We start from the raw sequence: 17,475 nt of genomic DNA, 5'->3' as shown, positions 1-17,475 counted from the left end.
GAAGAGACTAAAGGGGATCCTTAAATAAGAAATAAACAATTTCCACCCAGAAGTTTTTAGCCATTTGATAGTCTTATTATTATAGCAGTTATTTAGTGAAGAATTGTATAAATGTACATAATTCCTCACCGTGTCAGACAAACATTCCTCATAATTATTCATGTCTCCAAAATCCAGATAGTGACAGAGAACTATTTGAAGCTAAATATCAACACTGCTTTCCGGGTGCATTTCTGCAAAATACATTGCGACAAATGTCTTACTAATCACAAATCACTTTGTACACATCCCTGTGTCTCAAGCAACCAGTTTTGTTTAATTAGATAATGGATACCTGGTGATCCCAAGTTGCCACTCTTTGCTGCAGTAATAAATCTGACTTTTAGATTTTTTTATACCTCACCCATCATCTTATTTTTCTCGCTGTGATTTGTGGAAATGTGAACTTGGATCTTGGGAAGCAGACAGTGGCTATAACATGTGCCATTGTGTCTAATTTTATATCACAAAGAAACAAGTTCATCTACAGTTTCTTTTTTATTTATTTTTAATGAGCCTTTATGGGTGCCATTAATTGTGGGACCACTGAGTTTGTGAAAATATAAACACTTAGTTTATATGTGAAAGATTATACTACAACAATAAAGGATGGATTCATTTTACATTTTTATATATTTTTACCATATGTAGCAACAAGCATGGATGTTTTGTACACATATGCTTTAGCTGAGAAACCGCAAAGGTCCTTAAGGTCCACAGAACGGATTATCAAAGAATACTAAAACTGCAAGTGGCAAACACTTAGTTAGTAGGTATACATCACTTCCTGAGTCAAAGATGATCAAAAGACATAACAGGAGCACGAGTTCAGCAAAGGATACAAATTTGTCAGCCCCGAGAAAAGAAAAAGATCAGATTAGATTCTGCCAACAAAACATCTTAAAAAGCCAAAAAAGTTCTGAAGCAGCTGTCTTTGGAGACATCAAACTTAGGTCAACACGTACCAGATTAACAATTGGGAACAAAGTAGGCGGAAGGCTCGGAGCAGCTCATGAATAGAAGCTTAACATGTAAAACAAGCGGAGGCAGTGTGATGGCATGAGCATGCGTGGTTTCCAGTGGCACGGTGTCATTTTTGTTTATTGTTAGTGTGACAGAAAGGAGAAGAAAGGAGAATTCAGCAGGAATTCTTAAATGCACAGCTATTCTCCTAAGATGCAGCTATGAAATCAATGATTTTAAGTCCCCATAAAGAAGATTATTTAAATGACAGAAATATAATTTATGAAATGCTCCTGCATTATCAGGGCAAATACTTAAAAAATATACCTCAAGTTGTCAATAACACTACTGATCACATTTATTGGCAAACTTGGAAAAGCTCTAAACTATCATTTCTTTTTTCTTTAGAGGGGTACTTTTCTACAATATATATTTTTTAATTATAGTGCATTTATTAAGTGGGAGAAAAAACTCATTAATATATTTAAAGGTGGCACAATTTTTCGTACCACTGCTGCCAATTACTTCTATCTTCTTTGGGCCAAACTCACCTGCAGTATTTGTAGTTGAAAAGTTTAATCTTAATTTCATTAAACCAAAGCATATGGCTCCAGTTAAAGTCACAACAGAGAATCGCGAACTATGTTAACATTTGTGACAGTAGGAGAAAAAACAGCTTCCTCCTGGTATAGGCCTCCCAAACAATCCATTCATACTTAATAATTGTTATGGAGATGTTGTGACCCCTAGATGCCGGTCTTTGCTGCAATTCTTAAATCATTGAGCTTTGGATTTTTTTTTTTTTTTTTTTTTTTGCCTCCCTTACCATCCTGCTAACTGTGCATGGAGGCAGAATAGACTTCTTGCCCAGTTGCCAGTGTCTAAAAGTAATAGGCCTCTGTGTCATGTCATGTTTATGCAGCAAGTTTTGGATTGATAATTAAAAGTTCCTAGAAACACACACAAAAAAAATTATGAAATACGTTTAAAAACAATGATCCATTTATTTTTATTTTACCATTATTGTTACTGGTATCAGTAAGTTTTTCACAAGATATTTTGCAGCTCAGTTATCTCTTAATATGGGGTTTTTTTGGCACTAATTGAATGTACTCATATTAATTGTGAAGTTTTACAAGGTCTTTAAGGGTATGGTACTGCAGTTAAATATGAAATTTATTTCATGCTTTTTACACATCTTTACCAGCTGTGTCAACACATTTTGATGGACCTGTGTATTCATATACTTCCAGCTTGTGTAAAAGTAGACAAATAGTTCACACAAAATACAACTTTCCCATAAATATGCCCAAAAGAATAAGATGGTGTTCTTTAAATGCAAATAAATAAAGAAACTCACACAGGCTGAGAGAATTCAGGAGCCTCATCGTTGACATTAGCCATCCTCACACGGACCGTGGCGGTGCCAGAATGAGGTTCATCCCCGCTGTCCACTGCCATCACCACAAACTCATACAAATGATTAGGCCTCTCATAATCAAGCCGCCTCGCAGGGAAAACAGTCCCATGGGGTGAAATGCTGAAATCCGGGCTCAGGGTGTAATAGGTGAGCTCTGCATTTAATCCTGAGTCACAGTCTGTGGCTAAAACTGTCAAAATGGAGCACATGACATCAGGATCATCAGTTAGCAGTTAATGAAAAAAAAAAAAATCATGGCATGTGCAGATGAATATTTTCACATCTTTGTAGATCATTATCCCTTTATGGCCTTGCATAACATGTAATAAATCATAAGTTCAGACAGCTACAATTATTAGAACACAAAATGTTCCTTGCTAGACTGATTACCATCATTTGCCAAAATTGGCTTAAAGACATGGAAAAGAAATAATTAAATGAACAGCACTTATGTGTGTATGCCTGGCTGGAAATGATTACATTCTAAGGTAATTACACAGAAAAACTATAGCTTTGCCTCTGATGTGTGATGAGATTTTTCCAGAGACCGCAGCCACAACCACTGTGAATTTCACTTAAACTCTCTGTTTAACACATACAACCCTGCCAGCTCCCAACACTTGGATACATCAATTTACTTTGATGTGTTTATTTGCTGCATGTCAAGCATCACATGCAGCCTGCATGTGTTAATGTCTCATTCTTTTTTCATCTTAGCACCTTGTAAAAAAAAAAATCACATCTGGTAATTTATGATACTCTTTTAATTTGGTTCGTATAATTTCACTGACTCATTAAATGTTAAAGAGACTGAAATTTTGCATTTCCTTTACACTTCTCCAATAAAAGCTCCTCTGTGAGTTTAGTCTACTTTGTCGTCAACTTCAGTGGGCCTTAGTATGTCCTGTGGGGACATACTGATAGTGAAAAGCTGATTTTCTTTGATATTTTATTGGTTAGCAGAGCAGTCCTCCAGATTAACAAATTTCCTCTATTTCTATGTCTGTTCACAATTCTGCCCACTCCTCCTAGCTGGGATTGAGTTTTTTTTAAAGATCAACCCTACAAGCTTCTTTTCTCTCCTTCAAATTGATTCTTTCACTTCCACTTTTTTCCACTAACCTATTAATCATTTTCTCTTATAGCTGGATCTCCATTTCCAACTATTTCTACATGGCATCCATTTATACTCCATATTTTATTGTTTTCTGAATAAACGTTTTGATTTGTAGTCCATTTCCCCTAACAAATTTTTTTTTTTCTGTACTTTTCTGTACTTAAATGTTTTAGATGATCAAACTTTATAGTCAAAAATAATCAATTCAAAATGAAGTTAGCCAATTAATATTTGATTTGCTGAGGTAATATAACAATCTAACAAATTATCCTCCTTGAGGCTTTGAACACAATGTCCTCAAGGATTACAAAAATCATACTTCATACTTTCAAGGTCATCAGCAATGTTGTCTCTATATCTTATTGATCTTCTTCAAGTTAATATATCCAGCAGTACTCCTATTTCATATCATTCATTCAGCCACCAGTTCAGTTATCCAATTGTAATTACTATTGCATTTATAAAACAAAATCCCTGAGGAAAAAAAAATCATTGGAGAGAAAATGTTGAACAGTTACAAAATATAACTAATGATATAGTTCAAACAAGATGTTTAAATGCGCTGTACAGAGAGCTGTGAGTGTGACAAGTTTTAATTTCAATTTTTGCGTTTCAATTTTGAAGTTTGCATATGACCGAGATCACTGTGCCTTGCAACATTTGGGAGAGCCTGGATGATGTCATGACCATGCAAAGTTTTGATAGGTTAGTTCACAGTATTTGAGTTAATTGGAAATATACTTGTGAATGCATTTCAAGGCAAAACCTGAAACACATTGCTTCACTGAGTAACTTGCCTGAGGTCATTGAAAAATTTAAAAAATATTAGCCAAGACAGCAGAAAAAGAGTTGTTGACCTTCACAAGTCTGGCTCAATTTTCTGATGACTTAAGGTGTCACGTTCATCTTTTCAAACATTTATAGGCGATAAACATGCTTTGGTGCAAATAGTCAACAGCAAAACAAAAGTAGCAAACCTTGTGAAGATGCTGGCTAACAGGCCACTCAGAGAAGATGTCATTATTCTAGAGGAAATTTGAAAAGCAAGACTGCACTTTGCAAAAGACCTTACATTTTGGAGAAATGTCTGATGAAACTCTACAAATGTTAATTGTGTTCATAATCCAAAAGGACTAAAAAGAGGAGTTTTTGCCTGATTTATTGTTAGACAGCAGGAAAAATGTTGCATTTTTCTATAATGCATGTAAATATCTGGTTTGATTTTTAAACAATGACATGAACTTTAATAGGCAAAACTTAATAATAATAATAATTATATTAAATTTATTCATAGTAAATTGTTAGTAGCTTTGTCTGTGTGTTTTCTTTATCTGTTTTTATATATATTTTTTCTCCCTCAGGCTGCATCTGAATGATGTAAAGCACAGCATCTTCTTACACTTAACTCTCATGAGTGCAATCAAAAGTGTAATTTTCTTCGGGAAGTGGAGTGCTTGTGAAAAAGTGTCAAAATATGTCAAACATTAAAAAAAACAAACATCTGTATTTAGATAACAGAACATTTCCGTACCATTTTAAGCCAAAGAGTTTTCTTAATTAGTTTCAGTTTGTACAAGATATAAACAGTAATAGTGGACATCCGTCCAAAGTTGAGACACATAATTTAAATCAGATGTTATTCTTATAAAAAATTGAGTATGTATTACATCATCGGTTAGAGAGACCATAATAAATCCAAACAAATTCATATCATCTTGACAGACTTTCATGGACCTTAGCAGCTGATGTTCTGAGGCAAAAATGGAGCCTTTATGTATCAATACGCTAAAACAGAGAGACTCACAGAAGCTGGAACTTTTGATTTAATTTAAAATCCATCCACAGTTTTCTTCTGTGAAATGGAGAAGGGGAACAATCTAAAAGTCTCCCTACTCCATTTATAAAGGAAACAGATGGATGGGAAATCTGAGGTCAAAAGAGTCTCACCCTGCAGTAGGGATGTTGCTGTGGTTACAGTCTCAGGGACTCCATCTACACTGTAGATGGACTGGAGGAACTCTGGGACACAATCGTTCTCATCCGTTATCAACACCTGAACCTGATTAGTGCCGGAGAGGCAGAAGAGAGGCAGAGAGAGAAAGGGAGGGAGAGGAAAAATCACTGTGAAAGAACACAAAATTAACCACTCTTTATTAGCTCTCAAATCCAGAAGACAACCATATCAAATGCTCTGTAGAAAGTTGACCCCAAAACTTAATCTTAATTGCATTTTCTAGTTCCACTAGTTGCCCGTTCAACTCATCCTTTATCTTCCACTTCATGATTTTCCCCGAGTCTAAAATAGAAATGTTTTCAGCATGTGAGTGCTGCAGTGTGTGTGTTTTCAGCAAAAAGCCCTTAACTGTCCTCCGTCCTACAAGCTCCCTGTCACCACAGTGTGTAAAGTGTGAAGTGACAGCTGAGTAATAGTCCTGAAATAGCTGGGAAAGGTTTTTCCCAGTCTCCAGCTCCTATTCCAAAACATGAAGCTGTACAGAAAGGATTTTCCCCTGCTAAATATATGGTGTAAAGGTAGCCTGTGACATAATAACTGGGTAACTAAATCTGAAAATAAATAATTTAGGTAAACCTGAAATGATTGATAGTTTAACTAAAATTGCTTACCTGTAGTTCAAATTCTGAAGTTTCAAATCTAAAAGACATTTCCTACATTTCAACTTTTCACAGAAGCACATTCCAAAACCCAGAAACAAAAGGTTTTTAAAACAATATATATATATATAAATAAAAAACCCAGAACAAAATCCCTGAGCCCCATGGTTCACTTGTTAACATTTCAAAACCACTCAGCCGTCCCATTTCTGCAGAAAGCGACAAATTCTGCTGCTCTTCCTTTGAGGCTATGGCCAAGTATGGTGTCAATAGGTCAGCGCTGAGTTTTAATCACTATTTTTTTTTTTTTGCAAAGCCTTGGCTACAGTAGCTCTGCATGAAAACACTGCACAACTGAACAAAAAAACCCAACAAAACAAAAGAATACAATGAGGCTTGATAAAACCACAGGAAAGAAAACACACAAAAACTAACATTCTCACAATACAGCAATGTATAAACAAAGCAAACTACAACAGTGACTTTCAAACTAAAACAAATGAGTAGAAATGATGAATAAAATTCCATGAAGTCCTAAAATATCAAGAGTTGAAACGAAATGGAAGTCTCTCAATTTTGGAAATAATGCACATGGATTTGTGTTGGAATGAAGCAGAAAGGATGAATGTGAACACAGTTAAACACAAAATAAAAAGTAAGAAATTACGGTTTACAAAGTTGAACATCTGGCTTTAATTTAAAAACGGTAAGAGAATTGTCTCTACTGTCATAAAAATCCCAGTCATTTATGTATATTTTTTGTGAGAGATATTCCAGTACTACATTCAAATTAATAGTCAACACATACACATTTCATTAAAAATCAGTAGCTTTAAAGTGCATTAAAATAACACACTAGAGACATTAACAAAACTGCTGTAATGTTCTGGCTAAATACCTTCTAAAACACATACAGTCTTTTAAAAACTCAAATGCACTTCTAATGAAGATGTTTTCATTTCGACCAGCTTGCTTAAGTACTAGGTTAATGTTATGGGGTAATTTTTCTGCCATAATTCGAGAGTACACATTTAGCACAACTCAAAAGTTTTGAGAACTTGTACTTGTGCTTACATTTTCAGTGTGAAAGAATAACTTCATGCCTTCTCAAAACTTGTAATGCTTGTACTCAAAGCTTCTGCTCTCTTTCAAACATTCACTGTGCTTTCTCAAACCTTTTCTCCTCGGGCTCAAAACTTGTCTCTGCTCGTATCAAATCTGCGTTTGCAAACCTCTTTGCTCTCTTGCGAATCATTTTCTGCTTACGCTTGGAACAGAGAAGCATTGTCGCCTGGTAACATCTCAGCCAATAGAATGCAAGTATTTTACTGGGTGCGTTTGTTTCCTTCTACTAGGTGTGACTGGGTGGGTATCTGTCTAGATTGAGAGACATCTGGCTGTCTTTTCACATATCAACTGTCTCATGCTATACTATCACAACATGGTGACAGTTTTAACAAATATGTAAAAAAAAAAAAACCTGCATACTCATAAAAGATACTGCACTTGAAGCAGGAGTTGCTTTGATTCAAATAAGGATGATTGTGCTTTGATTTTGATTGAGTTTGTTTAAAAGCAACTGATTCTATAAAGAAAAAAAAAAAGTCACTTATTCAGAATGATTTATTAATATATTTTGCATAACTGGAGCACAATGTTTCCAAAATAGGAGGACGCCCCCATTAAAATGAACAACATGACCTATACACTAATTTTAGCATCTGGCATAAGTTTAGTACATTGCAACAATTAACATAACAAAATATGAGCTTTGCTTCGCTTTATTGTCTTCCCAAGTTATATTTTTTTAAGATCTAGTTTTATGCGACAGAGCCACACCAATGAAAAGTTGCAGTTCTTTCAGTTTGTTTTACCAGAATAATGGATTCTGTTTGTTTTCTCACACACACGCCCGCGGGCCCCCACATGCGCACACCCACACAAAAAAAAATCAATTTCTACCTCAGTTTTGAGTTTAGTTGACCAGAGTGTGTGAACTCTCATGACTGATGATCACTAACTCACTGTTTCATGTTCTAATTAAACTAACCTCTGTTGCAGCACTCAGGCTGCCAGGCTCCTCGCTGGCTCGCACCATCAGAAGGTAGCGTCTCTGGTCACTTTCATAATCCAGCGTCCTGGTCAGGCTGATCTCTCCGGTGTCCTGCTGAATGCTGAAAAGGCTGCTGGGATTGATAAGCAGGCTGTAGCTGATTTGTTCCTTCTGGAAGGAAATGGCTAACACCACAAGGAAGCTGTGGAACAAAGAGAAGGTGATTAAAAGAAATTGAAAAAAGCAGCCTTTGTTACTTGATTTCAGCTGCGCCCATGTAGAATTAGAATCGAAATCCTCTTTTCCTGCATCAGCAGTGTGCTATAATGAAATCAATTACTTTATGCTCCATTGCCTGCGTGCTACAAACACGGTCAATCAGTTCTTGTCAGTTGTGTGTAATAATGTCACACTATTATGCAGACACCAGTGTTTGCTTTGAGGGGAGAGTTTGTATTCCCCTAATAGTGTGCGATTATGATTGTCAATGCTTGCTCAAGTGCACAGTGTGACCAAATGAATACTTATTAGCACAAATCTTAAATAGTATGTGAGAAAACTCACCTACTGCACACGTGTAAGCCTGCATGCATCATATTGTAAACTTGTTTTTTCATTTATGTAGTTGTTCAAATATGAGCGCATACGCAGTCTTTCTTTACCTTGTTAGTCCATGTAGTTAGTTACTGTAGCTTGCAAAACTTTTCAACTTTTCAAAAGCTGAAAAGTTTGAACAATGTCAGTTGATTTTATTTGGATTTGGATAAACCAAGACCAAGTAAGCATAGATGAAAAAACGTCCTGTGCAGTTGTCATAAGTCATGCAAAGGACCCAGCACATGGAAGGAAGTCCTACTATGGCCAGATGAAAGCAAGACTAAACTTTGGGAGCATACTAGCAATGAACACAGCATTCACAGGGTAAAACATGGTGGTGGCTGCATCTTTTTCTTCAACAGGAATTAAGAAACTATCCAGATTTAATGGGAAAACGGATGGAGCTGAATACAGAGAAATCTGTGAAGAAAACTTGTTAGAGGTGGCAAAAGGCTTGGGACTGGGTCGGACGTTTATCTGCCAGCAACACAACAACCTAACTATATACAGTCCCAGTATAGAGAAAATGTTTAGATCCAAAGCTGTCAAATTGTAATACAAGTGCTGCTTCTGGAATTTGAGCTGTCTTCAGTCAAATGAAGACATTTTTGGTATCAATTATTTGCGAGATTGATATGAAAAGAAAATTGTGATAAATATAACCACCCACAGATAAAAAGGTGTTAGTGAAGCACATTTGCCTTACCAGATACTTTTCAAAAGAAAGGTTAAGAAGAAATAAATCAGAGAATCCGCTGTACAAACTTATGCATACAACAGCAAACAAGTAACAACCCAATTTCTAATTTGAAAAACAGTGGGATTTGTTAATTAACATGTTCAGTCACCAATGTAACAATTAGCTAGAAATTATGTATTTCTCTGAATTTTGTGCTTTCAAAAACTGTGAAAGTCAATGAGTAAAAGATTGTGTGAAAAACGTGATCAAGCACTGTGCAAGGCAGCCATCTAATTTTTAGGGATTAGTCGCTTTGAGGTCATAAACCATTCACACAGAAGTCTCTTTGCAGCCACATTTAATTATTAGTATACAAATGACCATCCAAAAATTAAATTTCTGAAAATATTTTAATTGAGCATCAAGAGCAGCTGTGTGAACATAGTATTAGTTCTCAGACACCACATGCAGTTTTGTCTCTCTTTCAGTGCTTTTTTATGCATATGTTCAACTGCAGACTATAGTTTCTATATGTCTTTACTGCACATCCTGCTTGATTTGCTTGTTTATAATATTTCAGAAGTCAAATGTTTTTAGAGAAACTTCCCAAGGTAGCCATTTTTCCCCTTTCAGCTCAATAAAATCTAGGTTTGACTCCTCCAACAATTTTCACTTTAAGAATATAATCTTAATTAGAAATGCTCTCTGTTAAACTGTGTTCTCCTGGGTCATGCAATTATTCTTACTGTGGCAAGAATTGGTTTAAAGGTGCTGGAGCATGACTAAATACGCGGCTAAATTTGGGGAAAAAACAGTCTAATTAAAAGGCAAGACCTAAGAAAGATATCTAATTAGTGTAACATATTTTGTAAAGGCTAAATATTTTTAACATGACATCAAAAACAATAAAATAAAATAATTTCTTAAGACTCTCTCTGTCAAAGAGCGGAAATGAATCCCTGCTTTTGCACAAGAAGAATAGCACAGAACTCACGGCTGTCCTTCCGGGGTGTTCTCTGGTATGGAAATGGCGTAGCTGGTGTTGGTAAACTGCGGTGCTCTGGCCCCTGCTACTACAGATAACATGGCAGGTGCACTGTGGCTTCCCAGCCCATCAAGGGCCACCACGCTTAAGAGGTACTCTCTCTCCCTCTGTAGTACGAGCCCCGTAGTGACCACCTGGCCTGTCTTCTTGTCCACAGCAAAGCAGCCATCCCCACCTATAGGGAAAATTCAATTAAGAGTTTTGTTGTTTCTGGATCCAAAACAGATTTTTTTTTGTTGTGAATATTAAATAAAAAGTTACTAGGTTTTCCATTCTGAGTACATGAAAATATTAAAGTCAGTTAATAAATTTGATCATTAGACTAAGTGTGATGTCTAGTTACTTGTTGAAATAACTCAGCATACTTAAAATAAGACCAAACTAATTTACAAGTAACTTTTCGGCAAGATATAGGAGTTTGTTTTAAGTCAATAATTCCTGAATAATGCTAAAAAAAAGTATGAGCTCAGCTGGCAGATTATGTCACTTACACCTCAGAAAAATTGCATTGTTGAAATCTAACAAATATGAGATGAACTACCACTTATTTAATGTCAAAGACCTCTAACTAGTAATCCAAATGGATTTAGTAGTTGGAAGGACAGTTATGGCTGACAGCAGTGTTGGGTAGTTTTGGCCTCAAGGCTCAATCGCTGGTAGACCACATAAGCGAATGCTGACAGTAATGTTGACCTGTGAAGAGTTCAAATAAAGCAAAGCAACCAAAATATTTCAAACCTGACATTCCATAACTTTCCTATATATGGTATATAATGTCTCACGGTAGCCAATAATGACACAGCACAATCAACTTATTTAGTAAAACATTTTTCTTGGTACAGAAATTCTGCAGAAAATGCATTTGAGGGAGATTATTTACTGAAGGACCATGTTTGTTGCCTGAATACAAGTTTGCTTTATAAATTCAATCATTTATACTAGTATATGCTGACACCAGTGGTTTGTGACTTGGGGAGATCCGCTTTTTGAACTGCTTGTAAACTGTCTGTGTAAAGAAAAGTACATTCAGTCAAGATTATCCCATGATGGTGTTGTGTTAGAAACAATTGCTTCATATAACATTTATATATAAACTAGTAGATAATTTACTGAAGAAAATATCAGACACACTTGAGAAACCTTCTAAAAAATAACTTGCAGCAATACAAGTTAGATATTTGTTGATGGAGAGTTAAAAAAAAAGAAAAACCCACAGAGGATCATTATCAAATGTATTTACTCTAATAGGTGTGAACATACAAGAGATGAAATTAAAATGAGACCTAAAAATGTAATTCTTGATGTCAGTAAATCCTGTGTGAAGATCAAAATAATTCCGTGCAAATCATCTGCAACGGAGCTGCCATACCCACTGTGGTTCTCATCCCATCTGGTGTTGGACACATTGATTTTTTTCTCTAATGCCTCACAAATTAAAAAATAAAAAAGACTGGCAACAATAGGGAGTGAATTAGATATAGTAATTCTTAAAAACAGCTCGTCACTGATGAGTGCTGAAAGCATTCCTCAAAAGGAACAAATCACATTTGGTTGGAAACCAATTTCAGATATAAATGTATACTTGAGTACTTAGAGCAACATGAGAGTATGGGAATGACCCCGAATGAGTTATAAAGCCAGTCAGATTGGTTGGCGCTCCTCAAAAAGATTATGTGATCAAAATCTGTAAAGAAATAATTGTTTTTGACAAAATAACAAGAGGGACAATATTGACAACTCCATTACGCCATTAGGACAGCACTTACTGCTCTACTATATTTTACTAAGGCGCAGCATTCAGAGACATTGGTCTTTGACAGTTCGTCTTTACACAATTTCTCTACATTGTCCAGAGAATTGGTCTACTCTTTGTTGTAGCTTCTTCTACAGGTTTTCCATAGGATTTAGGTCGGGGGTGCTGAGATTGCTATGGAAGAATTTTTTGTCCGGTGAACTATTCAGGCGTACATTTTGCCTTATGTCTCGAATAATTAAGTTGAAATACCCAATCCATTTTCATTTTAATGACTCTGCCTAATTTAAATTTCAAATCCCCTGTTATGTTTACAACTTCATGATGCTTGCACCCTAACAAGGTATTAGAGGCAGTGAGCATGATGTGATTTTCCAAAAATTACCAAGAGTTCTTATAGCCGAGGTTTGTTCAATGTTACAGTCCAAGGAATTTACAGCAAACACTTCATACTTATGTGATCGAAGGATAGAAATGTTATTTTTATTTATTTAATTTTTTTTCTAGGATCATTCTCGTACAACTGATTAGTATGTAGACAACATATAATTGTTTTTTCCTGGATATGGTGACTGCAAGATAGCATTCTGTGCTGAAATTCTCTAAAAGCTAAAAAAAAACAAAAAAACAGTGGTCTGTATTTTTATGCTCCATATCATAAAAACAGCTAAAATGATGGAAATTGCTGTCAACTCATATTTTGATTTATATTTAATAAAAAATTGTGGATTGACAATTAGAAAACCACAGAAGCTTTTATCAGTTTAAAAAGAAATTAACTGTAAATGACTCCGGATAAGTGGAAGAAAATTGATGGATGGATAATTGTAACTGAAAAAAGGCCTCAAATATATTTACAGAAAATGTTGCTTCCATTATTTTCTAAAGTTGTCGTTGTTAGATTAAGCCACAACAAAAATGTTGGTTTTACTTTTTAAGGTGGGATCAATATAAGTGCACACTTTGATTAAATGTAACTCATGTACATCAAGTACTTTAATCACGTACGCACTGCTAAATTTGCTAATGGCAGAGAAAGGCCTTACTGTCCCAGAAAAACTATTTATCCACCATCATCAGTGGCAATGTCTGAGAATTCTCAACACACGCTGCTGACAGAAGTTGTAGCATGGCAGAGAGTAAGGAGATTCTGTGAGCAGGGCATACATGAGGTTTTTGCGATGTCTGTAATCTTATGGTTCTGCTTGAATAGGTGTGGCCAATAATGCCCTTTAAAGAAAATATGCACTGATGTTGAGTTTATTTGCAATGTAAAAATAACACAATGAACATTTATATTTTCAGCCAGATACATTTTTTACATCAAAATTGGTTAAAATATTGTTCACAAACTGTTTTTTGCCAAATACCATATTGGCCAGACAAAATATATAAAATATAGGAGAGACAGTCTGTGAAGCTGACAGCTTGGCAGTCCTGAATAAAGAATTATTCGGCCTCAATTCTGAAACAAGCATTTTTAGAAAGCAAATCTCCTATTAAAATAGCTTCACTGAGAAACAAATTTCGATTATATTTATACTTGTGTTAAAACAGTTTGAACAGATGAGTGTGGAACCTTAAGGCCTCTGGAAATTGTACCCTGTGATGATTTCTAATTTCTGTTGACTTTCTCATGATCTCATGCAAGAAACCAGTGTGTGTGCATATGCGTGTGTGCGCAGTGTTGTCTTTAAATACCTCCCCAGCTGTGCTTAACTAACTTAACTCAAATGCTGCAGTTTATCATATCAAAGTCTTACAGCATCTCGGCATCAGCATAATTTTAGCTTTCCCAAATTGTTTGAGGGGATAATAATCTTTCTGTATGTAAACTTATTATTCTGAAATTCAGCCAATCAAAAATATTTCTGATCATCCTCACTGACTTAAAACAGAAAGTTTTTAGTTTGACATAATGTCAGAAAATACTCTGAAATGCAATAAATATACTGATTTGCCATGGTTTAAGTACCGGTACATGGGTACACTTTCTTTCTTTCCTTTTTTTGAACAAATATCTAATGGCACTATATGTAGGTACCAAGTGGAGGTACAAACTGACCTGGAGCTAAGAAAATCACATACAACACTCTAATATCCAGTTTTTCCCCTATTCTATCTAATGGCAATGATAGGTTCAAACTTTAATACTTTCACAAGAAAACTCCACAGGGGATTTTACTTGCTCTGCTGTTGGCAATTTCTAAAGAATTGGGTCAAATTGTGGTCATCAAGAGGTCAGTTCATCTGATGACATCCCATAACGGTGTTAATGTTAAGCAGTGGATAAGAGGGTTAGACAAATATGGGTGAAATCCAAACAGGGAGTTGAAATTACTCTGAAGAGAAGTCCGTTCGGCTGAACTGATTTAAATTTCCGTTGACAAACGCCACTACTTTAAAGAGTCCTTAGCATAGTTATAAAGACAATGAGCGCTCGGTGAGACTGGGGTTTCAACTCAGAATGAGGACGCTGTGGGATGTCCTGATTACAGTTAAACCACAAGTCAGGGTAAATCAGTAAACCCCACAAGCAACATCAGCACATCCCCCAATCTCTGCCAGCAGCCCTCAATCCCTTTAGCCACCAGGGGGTCCACTATTGTGGCAGGCTTCCAGCAGCCCACTGTATGTGTTTGTGTATGAGTGAATGTGTGCTTGCATGATTCCCTGTATGAAACAGAGAGAAGCAGACAGACAAGAGTGCATGAAAAGTGCATAAACAAATCTGTGAAGGCCTCTGGCTGTGTGTGGGATTGTGTGATAGTGGCTGTGTTTGCAGGAAAGAGAGAGAGAAAAAGAGAGAGAGAGAGAGAGAAAGACAAAGTGGGATGGATATGGAGAGGTAGAAAGAGAAAGTGGGTAAAAAAGGATAAATAATCTAATGGACACATAAAAAGTGTATGAATGCATGAAAGAATCTGCATGCCTGTGGCTTTTTGTCTGAACAACTGTGCTGGTGACAACCTGGGCGTATTCATTTTCATACATTTCCACCTGCCATGTTTTGTACCAACAGCACAATGTATTTTACTTCTATATGTGTTGTGTATTGTTATGTGTTAGAGCAACAAAAAGCTTACCATCTGACAAGAAGTATTCCACTTCTCCACTTTTGCCCTCATCCCCGTCAATTGCCTGTAGCTGGTAGACAAATGTTCCTGCCACTGCCTCGGAAGACACAACAGCCAGGTATGGGTATGGCTTCATATTCCACTCAGGGACGTTGTCGTTGACATCAGTGATCGTCAGCTTCACCTTGTTCAGGTACCAGTCTGGGCCTGGAGGACGGTGCAGAGACAGTAGCAGAGATGCGATTACAAAAAGTGACAGCTGTCATGTAATTGTATGTGTTTGGAGGAGAGACAAGTAAACAGGGAAATATGAAGTACCAACAGACACTCGACTAAGGGTATAAGTATGTGAGAGATAAATCCTCTCCTGTAGATGGAAACACATAAATCAGGTAGGATAGTAATAAATGTCACTGTTTCTTGTGTAAGCTGTGCTGAAATAATCCCAATGCAGTCTAACCCAGAGATCTATCAAATCCGATTCAAAATATCAGCCTTAACGTTGTGATCTTCCCTGATTTTTTTGTGCTTAGTTTTACTCTCCTCTTTCAAAGTTATCATTCCTAGAGGAGGTGTACAATCCAGTCAGGAGTTTACATTTGCTCCCAGTGACATTAGTCTTTTAATGAAGTAGGGCTTGTAACTATGCATTTCAGCATTAAAAATAAAACTTTGGTGAATTTACTGTATTTTTAATCCACAAAGCTCAAAAATATACATTTAACCACTAGGAATGGAGTCAAGACATATTCTTCCAAGACCAAGTCTAAGACCACACTCTCCAAGGCCAAAACCAAGACAAAGACCTGACCTTCCAAGGTCAAAACTAAGACTTGGATTGAATGTTTGGAGTTTAACTAATATTTTAGGACAATGGAGAGGGCGTGGGGGGTGTTACGTTTGTCCTGTCTGGACATCATATTATGTTTTTACTATGTAGTAGTTGATTTGTGGTAAATTTGAAGGTATTCTTGTGTCTTTATTTGTGCAATACACCAGCAGGCCTGGCAGTAAAACAAGCCTTCTGTAAAACGGCCCCACCAACATTACTGACAGTTGGTAGCATACTCTTTGGTTTTAAGAACTCAGCTTCCCGGTTACGATGCCAAATGATTAAATTAAAACTTTTCTCCAGAAGACATTTGGTTTGTCCATGTGAGAAGCTGCAAAGTTCAGCTGAGCTTTAGGGAGTCCATTTTTGAGCAGGGTGGCTTTTTTTGGTCAGCATCCTCTACTGACATGTTGATGCATTATTGTAGGTGGATGGAGAAATGAGGGAGTACTATTCTTCAGCTTTCCCTTGAATGTACAGATAAATAGTTGCAACATGGACACAATAAGGTGTTTTAAAAAAACAATTATCAAAAACTGGTTTTGAGTAGATTTGTGAATGCCCTTCACAAAGTTCTGAAGGGCATTCACAGTGCAACAGTGAATCATGTTGCTCTGTGAATCATGCTTGAAAGTTAGTTCTGGAGAAGAAAACCCACCAATTAAAAAAACCCACTATCTTACCTTGCAGAGTGGTCAAATGTACAATCAAAACCTTTTGGGATCAAGACCATATTTTTTTTTTATTTTGTTTTATTTTTTTTGCTATGGGATACGCAACCAAATATTGGTTAAAGCTTTTGGTTAAATATTGGTTAAAGCTTTAGGTATAAATGCTACTATGTGATCTGGCAACACCTAGACTCTCAACACCCTAAATTATAAATGAAGTCAAAACAATCTCACACCATTCACTATATCAAATAATGTCAAGTTAAAAAATGAAACATTCATTCAGAGTTAAACGCAGGTTGTATTAAAATAAACAATAATAAGTTACTAAATAAATCAAAACTGACTAACAGCATAGCTAGCTGTTGTGTGCTAGCCCTGATTGGTTGTTTCCGAGAGCAGTGTTTCTGGATAAAACAAGGAGAAGCTTTAAAAAAAAATTCACAGATTATCTGTCTCGTGTTAGGACACAGCGAAAGTTTTAATACATACGTATTTTTTAAGTTACATGCTGCAGCTTTAAGAAGACGTTCGCGATAAGAGTCCATTGTCTGATGGGGAGCCATCGGCGCTACGTCTTAGAAACATTACGTCTCGATAGCAGCCGTCTTAACAG

The 17,475-nt window shown here is 36.2% G+C and overlaps 1 protein-coding gene across 1 annotated transcript in view; it reads right to left on the bottom strand.

The window, feature by feature from the left end:
• The window catches only part of LOC102222875 (neural-cadherin-like), a 132,810-nt gene that overhangs the window by 75,053 nt on the left and 40,282 nt on the right, over positions 1 to 17,475 (bottom strand). The window contains exons 2-6 of the mRNA XM_014470322.2: positions 15,366 to 15,563; positions 10,476 to 10,701; positions 8,203 to 8,407; positions 5,487 to 5,598; positions 2,363 to 2,612 (exon numbers count right to left, since the gene is read on the bottom strand). Coding sequence (XP_014325808.1) covers positions 2,363 to 2,612; positions 5,487 to 5,598; positions 8,203 to 8,407; positions 10,476 to 10,701; positions 15,366 to 15,563 — 991 coding nt within the window. The remainder of the gene's footprint in view (positions 1 to 2,362; positions 2,613 to 5,486; positions 5,599 to 8,202; positions 8,408 to 10,475; positions 10,702 to 15,365; positions 15,564 to 17,475) is intronic.

The sequence above is a fragment of the Xiphophorus maculatus genome, chromosome 2 (genome assembly GCF_002775205.1).
Source record: "Xiphophorus maculatus strain JP 163 A chromosome 2, X_maculatus-5.0-male, whole genome shotgun sequence".
NCBI classification, from domain to species: Eukaryota; Metazoa; Chordata; class Actinopteri; order Cyprinodontiformes; family Poeciliidae; genus Xiphophorus; species Xiphophorus maculatus.
This window is presented reverse-complemented; position numbering and strand designations above follow the sequence as displayed.